The sequence below is a fragment of the Myotis daubentonii genome, chromosome 11 (assembly GCF_963259705.1).
Source record: "Myotis daubentonii chromosome 11, mMyoDau2.1, whole genome shotgun sequence".
Taxonomy (NCBI): Eukaryota; Metazoa; Chordata; class Mammalia; order Chiroptera; family Vespertilionidae; genus Myotis; species Myotis daubentonii.
Genome location: NC_081850.1, coordinates 48,280,508 through 48,292,542, shown reverse-complemented (window position 1 = coordinate 48,292,542; position 12,035 = coordinate 48,280,508). Strand labels below are relative to the sequence as shown.

Here is a 12,035-nt window from a genome sequence, read left to right as displayed (position 1 = left end):
GCAGCAGGGCGAGGGGCCCTCCTTCTTTTCCTATTCCCAGCCTTCCTGGTCTCCTCACCCAACCTCCATCCACCTGCCTCCACAGCCACCCCTTGGGCCCATGGGCAACACCACACAGGGGGTTGACCCACGTGGGGAAGATGCAGGGGCAGGAGTTCCCCAACACCCTGGAGGCAGGCGGGGAATTCCATGGTCCCCAGTACCCAGAGGTGGGTCTAAAATGGGATGGGGCACTGGGAGCAGGTGGGAAGGCCCCGAATGGTGTGGCGCAGGTTAGGGAACCACCTTGTTCAGGTCTAAGGTACTGCTACCAAAGAGCACACTGAAAATTCTGGGAACCATGAACAGGAGAAATTGCTTAAGGAAGACTGAATTTCTCAGAGAATGAGATAGACTCCAGTTAATATTTTTAAAAATATTTTTTATTGATTTCAGAGTGGAAGGGGGAGGGAGAGAGAGATAGAGACATCAATGATGAGAGAGAATCATTGACGGGCTGCCTCCTGCAGGCCCCCATACTGGCGATGGACCCCACAACCTGGGCATGTGCCCTGACCGGGAATCAAACCCACATCTCCTACTTCATAGGTCAGTGCTCACACCGGCCGGGCTCAAGTTAACATTAAATAAAATAAAGGCTTAGAATTACTCGTGTCCTCACGCGTACCAGAGATTGTACGAGTAACGTATTCCTGGTGTCGCTGTGCCAGCACTTCATGGCACTCTCGGGGATTCGTTCTTGGTCCAACAGTCCTCTCCCGTGGTGGAATCCTCCCTTTGGGTGTAGGTGAGGGTCACCCTCCATCCCTCCGTCAGTAGCCAGGTCCCCGGGGCCCAGCAGAGCTGGCACTGGCAGCGCAGCGAGTGGGGGAGCCAGGGCAGGAGGAGCGCTACCGGGAGCCGGAGCGAACGCAGCGGAGCGGGAGGAGGTGGCCGGGCCCAGCCTGACGCAGCGGCGACGGGAGCAGGCCACTGCGGGGCGCCCCGGCCCCCAGTCCCTCCGCTTTCCCCCGAGGCTGGGGCGCGGGAGTGAGTGCAGCGTAAGCTTGCTGGGGTCACGGACGGGGAGCCGAGGCCGAGGGAGGCACAGGAGCGCGCACCCGGTGGAGGAGGCGGGGAAGGAGGGGCGAGGCGCGGGAGGGGAGGAAGCTGAGAGAGCGGAGGGGGAGGAGGAGGGAGGGACCCGCCTGCTGCTCGGCAGCCCGGCAAGTGTGGCTGCAGGCGCCTGTCGCCACTGCCGTCCCGGGGCTGAGTGGCATCCAGGTGCCCAGGACCGTGCGTGCTCCAGCGCGTGCGTTACCGAGGGTGAGCGCCGAGCCGGCCCCAGCCTCCAGCTCGCTCTCCCGGGCCGCGGTGCATGTTCGCCTCCTGCCACTGTGTGCCGAGAGGCAGGAGGACCATGAAAATGATCCACTTTCGGAGCTCCAGCACCAAATCACTCAGCCAGGAGATGAAATGCACCATCCGGCTGCTGGACGACTCGGAGATCTCCTGCCACATCCAGGTGCGGGAGGCGCTGGGCGAGGGAAGCGGGCGCGCCTGGGCAGGGGAGGGGGGCTCTGCGGGTGGGCGTGCGCCGTCAGGGCTGAGGAACCCACCCCAGGGCCTTGCTAGAAAGCCAGATTTCCTTTCCTGTCTTCTGAGGCTGGCAGCCCTACCCAGCGATGGGGGCACTGCCCCTGGCAGGCGCCAGGCGGAACGTTATCTGCGCCCAAGCCCCTCCTGGCAGGCAGGCTTCGCACGGGTCTGGCTGCGCCCAGGCTGGAGACACCGAACAGCTGCCTCCTGGAGGACTGTAGCCCCTCTGTCGCCTATCCCACCAGGAAATTGGAGTTCTGAGACCGAGAGGGGTACCTTTAGGTCGCCCACTCTTTCTTCCTCCTTCCCTCCACGTGGAGAAGGCATGCACCAGCCTGGGTCCACTCATTTTTCTTTACGGCACCAGCTCCAAAGATTCCAGCAGACCCAACCACCCGCCCATCACCTTTACTTCTCTACAGCGTGTGTGTGTGTGTGTGTGTGTGTGTGTGTGTGTGTGTGTGTGTGTGTGTGTTAGACTGCGAAGTTTCCCTGGAGGGAACGAGGCTGGGCAACCCCGGGCTCCAGCCGTGAGGGATGGGGCGCGCCCTGCGTGGAACTGGAGCTACCTCGAAAGGAATCCTGTGAAATCTGAGTGTTCGAGAAAGGAAAAGGGCTGTGAGGCCAGTAGAGTTGAATTGAGCTGAGCTCAGGGCTCAGGGATTTCAGCCGGACCCGGGCCCAGGGAAAAAGCACCCCTTGAAGTATTGTCGGTGGACATTCGCTCTTGCCCAAGTTGGAGAGAGTGAGTTGTTTGGGGGAAGGCAGCTCTGCTGGCAGCTCCATCCTCCCATAATAAATGGCTTTGGGTTTGCAGGGGAGCTGTTATGAGCTGCAAGGGTGTGTGTGTATGTGTGTACTGTTAATGTGTGTATATGTAGGCAGGTGTGTGCCCTCTCCCACGACCCAGAGTGTACAATTTGGAAAGGTCGTGTTAGGGCTCAGCACTATTTGCTTCTGACTTTAAAATCTATTTACCCCGGGATTTCCTTTTCTCACCGACTGGGTCTTCAGTGAAGCTCAGGACTGAACTTCAGGTACTGGGCACCCTCTGCAGTTCTGGTGGAAGGTGAATGGGGGCGGTATCTCCCAGCGTAGGAATCCCTTCCAGGGCTGTGTTAACCAAGAATGAATAAATGAATGAATGAAAGGTCTTTCCCCTTTTTTTGTACCTAGTGGGAGCTGGTGACAGGCAGCCAGCAGCTAATTTGTAAGCTAACAGCTGGACAATTTCAAGGCAGGAATGTGGTGATCTCCCAGGAGAGTAGGCTCCCCTGAATTTTGTTTGGAGAATCTTGAATTTCATTCTGAGCTAAAGTTACTAATAAAAAGATTAGCAGGATAGGCAGTTTTTCTGCTGCTACAGGGCTGCACAGAACCATTTGGCATGTACTGTCTTGTGATCCAGAAACAGTAGTTTGTTCACTTTAAGTCCAAAGTGGATGTACAAGTCTTTTAACCCACACGGAATATGTAGCTAACAGGGGCCAGCAGCAGGAAGTGGGGCTGTTGAGTTCTCCTTTGCTCTGTCAGCCCTCTGTCTGCCCTGTTCTGTTCCACTTGGAGTTGATGCCACTGTTTTTTCTCTTTTCTGGTTCTGGACTAGGTCTTCCTTAGGATAGATAGGTAGTCCTCAAAGGACATGTATTTATTGTCTGGTGTTCTGGGAAACAAAATTGTAGCCAGTCTAATAGCAGTTTGGAAAGTTAGACTTTGTATGGGCCAACTGATGCCAAAGTGGTTGAAATGCTATGATCTAAAATGTTGATTTCGGCATTGCTTAAAATAAAAAATCAAATGCTTCATTTGGTGGCACATCTTATTCTCCCCCCTCTGCCCCAAATGGTGATTATCATTTGATCAGTTAAAATAAATTAAAATATTTTATTTTGATATCTTAGAACTTATATCTTCCTAGAGCATTCCAAACCCAGGAATTAAAATTGTACTTCTGGGTAGAAGGTCACACAAAAACTTGCCATTTGTTTAGAGTGAGAACAAAATGCTTTAAAAAAATCTTTTGGAGTCACCAGTACATGCCCTGGGGAAGCCATCTGCCTTTCCTTCCTCCTTCCTTCCTCTAGTCCTCCTCCTTTTCCCTCTGTTCCAAGGGATCACCAAGTTAACGGAGTGTATGGACTCCTGAACAGTGTCACACATCCTCCTTTCATAACTACGCAAAATGTGGGTTATGGATTTTTTGGGAAAAACAACAGCTTTTACATATTTGTTTTCCAAATTATGTAATTTTCATGATATTTTGACAAGGAAAACTTTCAAACAAATAACTTATCAGTCTCAGCAGCCTGATAGCCAGTTCCAGTAGGAGGTGCTGAAAGCCACTTGCGCAGTCTCTTTTTGCAGGGCCTGGGGTGCTGTCCCACGTGTCGCTTCTGTGTGACTGTTTCTCCTCGGTAATGTGGAAGAGGAATTCCAAATGGACAGCGAGTCAAAGGGGCGTCTAGGGCACCAGGCAGGCCCGGAGAAGGGGAGGAGTCCCTGAGTGCTCCCTCCTGGGTTTTTCCAACTGAGCCAACCCTGGAAGTCTGGAGACTGTAGCAGGACATGACTTAGTTCTGACCTCTCACTCAGCCTTGCTGCTTCAAGTGGAGGGGAGGTCCAGCCATCTTCCCCACCCTGCCCACGTGTTCAGATGCCAGCGTGGTTATTTACAAGTTCTTCTAATAAACTTATATTTAATACTGATTTTTATTGAGTAAAATGTAGCAGGCTTTTTATGTTATTCATTCTTCAGCAAAGCCTGGTAAGCATGGTGATATTATTGGGAATTTGGATTTGGATTTGAATAAAAATCTTAGCATAATTTTTAGCACATAGTAGTTCTTCAATAAATATTTTTTTTGATCCTTCCCTTTCTAGACTATTAAATCCATGAGAATAAGAACATTTTGTGGTTGTTCATTAAGGAGTCCCCAATACATAGATCGTACCTGACATACAGTATGTGTTCACTAAACACTTGCTGAATAAATGAGTGCCCAATACTTAATCTAGCTCAGTGGTTCTCAACCTTCTGGCCCTTTAAATACAGTTCCTCATGTTGTGACCCAACCATAAAATTATCTTCGTTGCTACTTCATAACTGTAATGTTGCTACTGTTATGAATCGTAATGTAAATATCTGATATGCAGGATGGTCTTAGGCGACCCCTGTGAAAGGGTCGTTCGACCGCCAAAGGGGTCGCGACCCACAGGTTGAGAACCGCTGACTAGCTCATTACCTATCAGCATGAGGCTAGCATGAGAACATTGGATTTTGAATCAGGAGCTGTGTGGTATAGTTATGTTACCAACCAGTTTTATGGCATTGAATGAGTCATTTGATATTTGGAGTCAGTGTTTCTTTTTGTAAAATAAGGGAGCTGGGTTAGATAGATGGCTTTAGTTTAAAAGTCCATAGTTTAATTATTACCTGAAACCAATTACATAGGTTAAGACACTGCTGTTGACAGAGTGGATGTATACACATTATCTCATGTGGTTTTCATAACTATTCTGCTTCATGTCCATTTTATTAATGTTGTATCTTTGAGTGTTGTCTCAAACTTACAGAAAATGAGATTCAGAGAGAGTAAGCAATTTGGGTCACATGGCAAGTAAGTGGATTGGAAGGAACCCAGGTCATTTGACTCAAGAATCCAGAGCTCTTTCTCTATAGCACTGCCTCTTGAAACCTGAGAGTTAGGATACTTCTGGCTGCAAGTAAGACACGGCCAGGCTGAAGTGGCTTAAATTACAAGGACACTTATCTTACCTAAGGGGAAGTCCACAGGTAGGGCAGCCTCAGGATTGTTCAGCAGCTCTGCGTGGATCCAGGCACTTTCTGTCTTTCCATTCTGCCATCCTCCATGCCAGCTACATCATTATAGTCATCATGATTATGAGATGGCTGTGCTAATTCTGGATGTCAGTCAGGCACTGCCAACCCACCATATAAAAGGTGGTATTTCCTCATGCATTTTTTTTTAATCTCTTCTAGAGGCGCCGTATGTCTTCTCATCAGATCCCATTGGCCAGGATCCCGACATATACCCATGCCCTCCCTAGCTGCAAAAAGTCAAGGAATGCAGGCAGCTGGTGTCTTCATTTCTCACTCTCTATTATGAGAGGTGGGCTTTGCCATTATGGGAGGAATGGAGGTGTGTGTGTGTGTGTGCATGTGTGTGTGGTGGGGGACAGGGAATGACTGTTGGCTAAGCAAGCAAGAATGTCTTTCAGAACAGGTCAAATTGAGTTACAATAAAAATTTCAGGAGAGTTTAATAAGATGTTATCTAAGCCCTGGCAGTTGATCTTTGTATGATCAAATTTCAGAGCAAGAAAAATTATTGGATAATTCTTTGTACTTTGTGTTGTTAAATATGAGTTCTGTCCTTATTGAACTGGTGGGTCTGGGCAGCTATAAGCCATCTTGTGTAAAGCAGGCGACTCCACTCTTGCTGAAGTGGCATTAGGCAAAGTGGTTGAGAGCTTATGTTCTGAAGTGCTACTTGCTTGGGTTGGAACCCTGGCTAGTCAGGTGGCTTTGGGTAAGTCATTTTGCCTCTTTGGGCCTTAGTTTCCTCATCTGTAAAGTGGGGATAATAATGGCACAGACCTCATGGGCTTTAGTACCTGGCCCATTGTAAGAGCTGAAAAAAAAAATTGACAGTTATCTTAATCTTATGTGAAGATATGTTAGAGGTAATCCTAAGCATTGGGAAGGCTTTGATTTAGAATCTAATGTCTCTAAGCCCAAACTCTATCACTTTCTGATTAAGACCTTAATCTAGTCACTGGGTCTCCTGTTTTTCATCTGGGAAATGGGCATAATAATTCCTCAATTGTCATCTTTCCCTGGGTTGTTGAGATAAAGCATGGTGTAACTGTTAAAACATCACCCATATTCTAATCAACTTATTTTTTTTTTTCTAAAGGGAGTAGTGTATAGTGTCTGCTCCCTGAATTTCTTAAATGTTGGAACAGGAATTGGATAAGTCACATCAAAACATACATATGTACTAAATATCAGGCCCCATGAAAATCCTGCTGGTGAAATCCAAGCTAGATTTAGGTGACAGCCACACCTTTTCTGTTAGTAATGACATCCCAACACTTCCTCTGTCAAACTCATCTAGAATGCCATTTAGAGTTCACTGAAAATCAGACACAAAAGGAATAGAAGGGATGTTTTACAAGGACACTTAACTGTTGTAAAACAATGCTCCCTTCTTACATATAATAGAATATGGCCCAGTGCTGATGTGTTTAGGCCAGAATACTTGGGCCAGCTCTTTGTATTAGGTATATTATGAAAAAATAAAGTAATCTTATTTCAATGGTCTGCGAAGATCTTATCTCTTGATGTTCTCAGAGCAAATGCAAAGTGTATTGACTGTGGGGAGAATGAAATACTGTTAGCTTCACATCATTTGGACACTATAGCTGCTGGATGCTTTTAACTTCATCTAGCAAATTCTAATTCAAGCTGACATTAACATTAAGCACATTTACTGGCTCATTTATCCAGAAGTCCTGATTTAAGGACTGAATTCAAGTACTGTCCTGCCTATTGTGATGGCTTTATCCTTGGGCTGGTAGTGAAAAGGTTATAGTCGTTCTAGTTCTCACGTTTTAATAGGACACCCTCCAGAGGAAGAGAGAAACCATTTCCAACTCAGTATCCCAAGCAAAAGTCCTCCTAGGTCACATGTCCTCCCCTGAACCAGTGACTACAGTCAGTGGAAGGGACTCTTCTAATTAGCTTAAGGTGACTAGAACTTGCCCCTGGGACTCAGTGTGGGACCAACTTTCTTCCTGGTAGTGGTCTGCATGGACTAGTCAATATCTAAAAATCAGGGCTTTCTTCAGAAGGAGGAAGGGGGAAGGTGGAACTGGCTCTAAGGAAGTTAACTCACCATATCTACTCTAGATGCTTTGTCTGGGTGAGTGGTCCTCAAAGTATGGTCTGGGGACCCCTGGAAGTCCCTGAAATATTTCAGGAGGTCTATGAGGTTCAAACTATTAAAAAACTCCTGCCCTAGCCAGTTTGGCTCAGTGGATAGAGCGTCGGCCTGTGGACTCAGGGTTCCCAGGTTCGATTCTGGTCAAGGGCATGTACCTTGGTTGCGGGCACATTGTTTCTCTCTCATCGATGTTTCTAACTTTCCATCCCTCTCCCTTCCTCTCTGTAAAAAATCAATAAAATATATATTAAAAAAAATTACCCATCTCTGATCCATTTTGTGTTCATTTTTGTGTATGGTGTGAGATAGGGGTTCAGCTTCATTCTTTTGCTTTTTATCCAGTTATCCTAGCACCATTGATTGAAAAAACAATTTTCCCTCATCAAACTGTCTTGTTACCTTTGTTGAGCTGTTGTTTGCTTTTCCACTCTCTTTCTCTCACTAATGTACGGTGGATATTTCCAGAGGCTGCATTGAATGCAGAAGCAGATATGAGTATCCAGATGTTTTCTAGTGGGCCAGACATTAAAGATATTTGCAAAATTGTAAAACAATGCCCCCCTTCTTACTAAGTGCCGGGAGCTGGTCCATGCTTGCTGTTTCAAGGGACCTGGCATATATGGCATACTGTTCTTAATATGTTTGCTCACCTTCTTGGCACTATGTGTTTTAACCAAGGTCTCTGAGAAAGGTTGAATCCCCAGGTAGGGATTTTCCCCTGAAGTTAGGGAGGGAATAAAACCCCTCAACTAAGTGCCAGGCGGGTAATTAATCCCTTTAACTACGAACAATCATGCTTAAACTACATAATCTTTTCTCCCTGGAATGGAGATAAGAAACGCCCTAACCTTTGTAATAGAGATTGATAGGATTGAATCAACTGGTATAAATACAGTTGTAACAAGACAGAAACACTCAGAACTTAGAACAGAATCAAGAAGACAGAACCTACACGGAGCCTAGAGACAGAAGAACTTCACTGGAGAGAGCATGCCGGAGGATCCTGGAGAGGGACTGGCCTCGGAGCCTAGAGACAGAGCCTAGCGGGAGAACATGGCAAGGGATCCTGGACTGAACCTGACTACAGAGATTGGCAGGAGAACCTGACTGGAACCTGGACACTGAACCTGACTGGAAAACCTGGACCAAACCTGGCTGGAGAAGTCCCTGTGTCATTCCTTCTTCGCCGACTCCGTCCACACCTTTGGGGACCCCTGGACCTGCTGGGGTTGGACCCCGGCAACTAAGTTAATTATTATTTTGTGAATAAGTTATTTTTATAAAAGTATGTAATTTATGTTAATGTGCAGTGGGCTTATTACTATTTTTAAATGAATCAAAAATTGACTGAAAATATTCTCAGCAAATATTGATATATACAACCCAAATAAAAATCCTATAGATCCTCAATAGTGTAATTTGAGGCCAAACAAGCTTGAGAATTACTCGTTTTGGTGACTATTAATTCCTGAAAACTTAAAAAGAAAAACAAATAAAACAAAATAGAACTTCCATGCATCTTGAGCCTCCAGGATTACAAGTATTTGAAATGATATTAATGAAATAAGAAACACCCAATGTGGCCTTAGTCAGTTTTTCCCAGTGGATAGAGCATCGGCCTACGGACCAAAGGGTCCCAGGTTCAATTCTGGTCAAGGGCATGTACCTTGGTTGCAGGCTCCTGCATGGCCCAAACCCTGGTCAGGGCTCGTGCAGGAGGCAACCAATCAATGTATTTCTCTCACATTGATATTTCTGTCTGTCTTTTCCTCTTTCTTCCACTCTCCTTAAAAACCAATGGAAAAATATCCTCAGGCGAGGTTTAACACCAACAAAAAAGATTAAAACAAACAAACAAACAAACAAACAAACAAAAAACACCAATTGTGTACATGGAAAATGTGTATATTTAAAATTCTTTGTAGTAAGCATTTACTGTGTGTTTGTGAGTGTGTATTGCAATGTTAAATGTAGAGGTTACACAAGGCCAGGTTCTGCTGTAGTAAGCATTCCCCAATTGCACCTGCTTTCTAAGTGAATTGTGATTTTTCAACTTTAATAATTAGATAAAGCCGTGTCTTACTTTGAGGCCCTTCTTTGGTTATGTACCATGATGCATTAAGTTTTTGAAATGTAAGCCACTTGAATCAGGTCTGTGAGTCATTTGAACTCTTAAGTTGTTACTTCTTTTTCTAAGTAGGCATTTTGGGAAAACTTAAAAACATTGCCGGAATGGAAATGTCAGAATGTGCCCCATGAAGAATCTGAGATTCACATGTGTAAGTGACAGGTGTTGGGTGGCTAGCATGGTCCTCTCTTAGTTCCAATTTTGTGTGATGAAGGATTCAAGTTGCTCCTCCTATGAAGTAGCAGAGAGCCAGATGTGGAGTCCAGAGATGGGAAACAATGGGATTATGGTCAGGAGCTGTCAGGGAAGGTTTTACAACTGAGACGTGAACTTGATTCAGTCTATTAGGTGCCAGTGTTCAGTTCTGGGTGGAGTGGGTAAATGTTTCTCAGTCTCTGATATTGCAGTGGAGCCTCTGTATTCTTGTTAAAATGCAGATTCTGACTCAGGAGGTCTTGAGGAGGAGGACCCTGTAATTTGGCATTTCCAACAAGCTTCCAGGTGCTGCTGCTGGTGGCCTGTGAACCATACTTGGAAGAGTCAAGTGTTCATGGAACTTATCTTTTTCATAATCCTTTTCTTAATTTCCTTGAGTGTGGGACATTTTGTCTGTTACCTCCTTTGATAGTGCCTCACCTACACATTTCTTTTAGTAGATGTTCAGTGAATGTTTGAGCGTCTGGGTGAGTGAATTAAAAAAGTCTGTTGAGGTGTGTCTATCACGATAGAGCAGAGTGCTGATTAGACACTGGTTCCGGGGATGGAATGATTCCTTCTGACTCCCACCCCAGCCAAATCAAGAGATTGCTTTTCAAACAGGACTTCCTGTGATGACCAATCTGATGAAGGGTTGAATGTCTGTGAGAGCACAGGGGGGACTGGGGTTAGTGAGGGCCTTCTTGTCCCTCTGGGCCATACTTCCCACTTATGCTTTCCTGTATCCTGGACTCTTGATGGCATTGTAGAGGAATTCTGGCAACTTCTCATCACAAACAAATCACTATGCCCTGGCCAGTGTGGCTCAGTTAGTTGAATGTTGCCTGGTACACTGAAAAGGTGGTTGTTTCAATTCCCGGTCAGGGCACATGCCAGGTTTGCAGGTTCGATCCCCAGTAGGGGGCCGATTGATGTTTTGCTCTCACATCGATATTTCTCTCCCTCTCCCTTCCTCTCTCTCTCTAAAAATCAATAAAAAATATATTTTAAAAAATCATTGTGTATAATGACTAGCAGTGCCTGGAAGCTCCCAGAGGCATAGGGGGCCCAGCTATTCTCAGTAGTAGAAGTGACCCTGAGGGACAGTGACCCTGGAGGACAGTGAAAAGTGCATGTGAGGTGTAACATAAGCTCTGGAGCTGTTTGTTTTGGTGATTTTCCCTGAAGGTGCAGGAGGCAAATGAGAGGATCACTTTAGCAAAAAGTAAAGCTCGTTCTAACAGAGAACATTTGTATAGATCAAGAAATTATGCTTTCTTGTAAGTAAAGTAGTAAAGTTTTGAAATGACATTAATATTATTTGATAAACATGTAAAACACATCTTCTGTATGCCAAGCACAGAGTGGGGGATGGGAAATAAAAAGAAAATAAAATCAGCTGTCAAGAGGCACACAGTCATTTGTGGTGAGAGAGACAAAGTAGTGATGCAAGGACAAAATGTCAGAGGCAGGGACAGGTATATGCAGGTGGAGGGCCACGAGGAGGCTTCCGTATTAGACTGGGGCAGCAATAAGTATCTCTGCTATAGATCAACCTTGCGTAATAATTAATGGAAAAGTGGAAGTCAACTCTTTGAAGAAGGGGAAAAGGCGCTGCAGACAAGGGGATCCCCTTGCTTGGCAGGAAGCAGCAGGGTTGCAGGTGGAAGTGAAGCAAGGGAGAATCCAGGGGAGTTCCAGGCGGTTGGGTCCAGTGACAGGAGTAACGGTGATGCCGCTCCAGGAGAGACAGGACCGGCAACTTCATTTTGGGGGCCTGGTGCAAAATGAACACGTGTGACCTCTTGTTCAAAATCATTAAGAGTTTCAGGATGGTGACAGCAGACCATTGTGCCAAGTATGGGGCCCTTCTCATATGTGTCATACACCGTGAAGCTGGCCCTGAGAAGGTGGGACAAAGGAGATGCAGTTGGAGGGAGGAGGTGATGTGTTTCATTTGGGGCATGTTGACTTTGAGGTGCCTGTAGGGTATCCGAGTGGAGAATTTCTAGTAGGCTGTTGGCTATGAGGAATGAAAGACAGCAGAGCGGTCTGTCACAGAGACATAGATAGGAGAGTCTTTAGTGTTCCTGCAAGTGGTGGTAGAGACCATGAGGTATGAATGAAACTACCATGATGGGTCTCCCTTTTTTGTCCATGTTTCTGCTT

General features: G+C 46.1%; 1 protein-coding gene across 2 annotated transcripts in view; it reads left to right on the top strand.

Moving 5' to 3' along the window:
• The first annotated feature begins 1,152 nt into the window (after positions 1-1,152).
• FRMD3 (FERM domain containing 3) overlaps positions 1,153-12,035 on the top strand; it is a 240,329-nt gene continuing 229,446 nt past the window's right edge. Inside the window, exon 1 of one of the 2 annotated variants that reach the window (XM_059657011.1) lies at positions 1,153-1,504. In XM_059657011.1, the coding sequence (XP_059512994.1) occupies positions 1,358-1,504 (147 nt within the window). In that variant the 5' untranslated portion in view covers positions 1,153-1,357. The remainder of the gene's footprint in view (positions 1,505-12,035) is intronic. The other variant, XM_059657012.1, reaches the window with a different exon arrangement.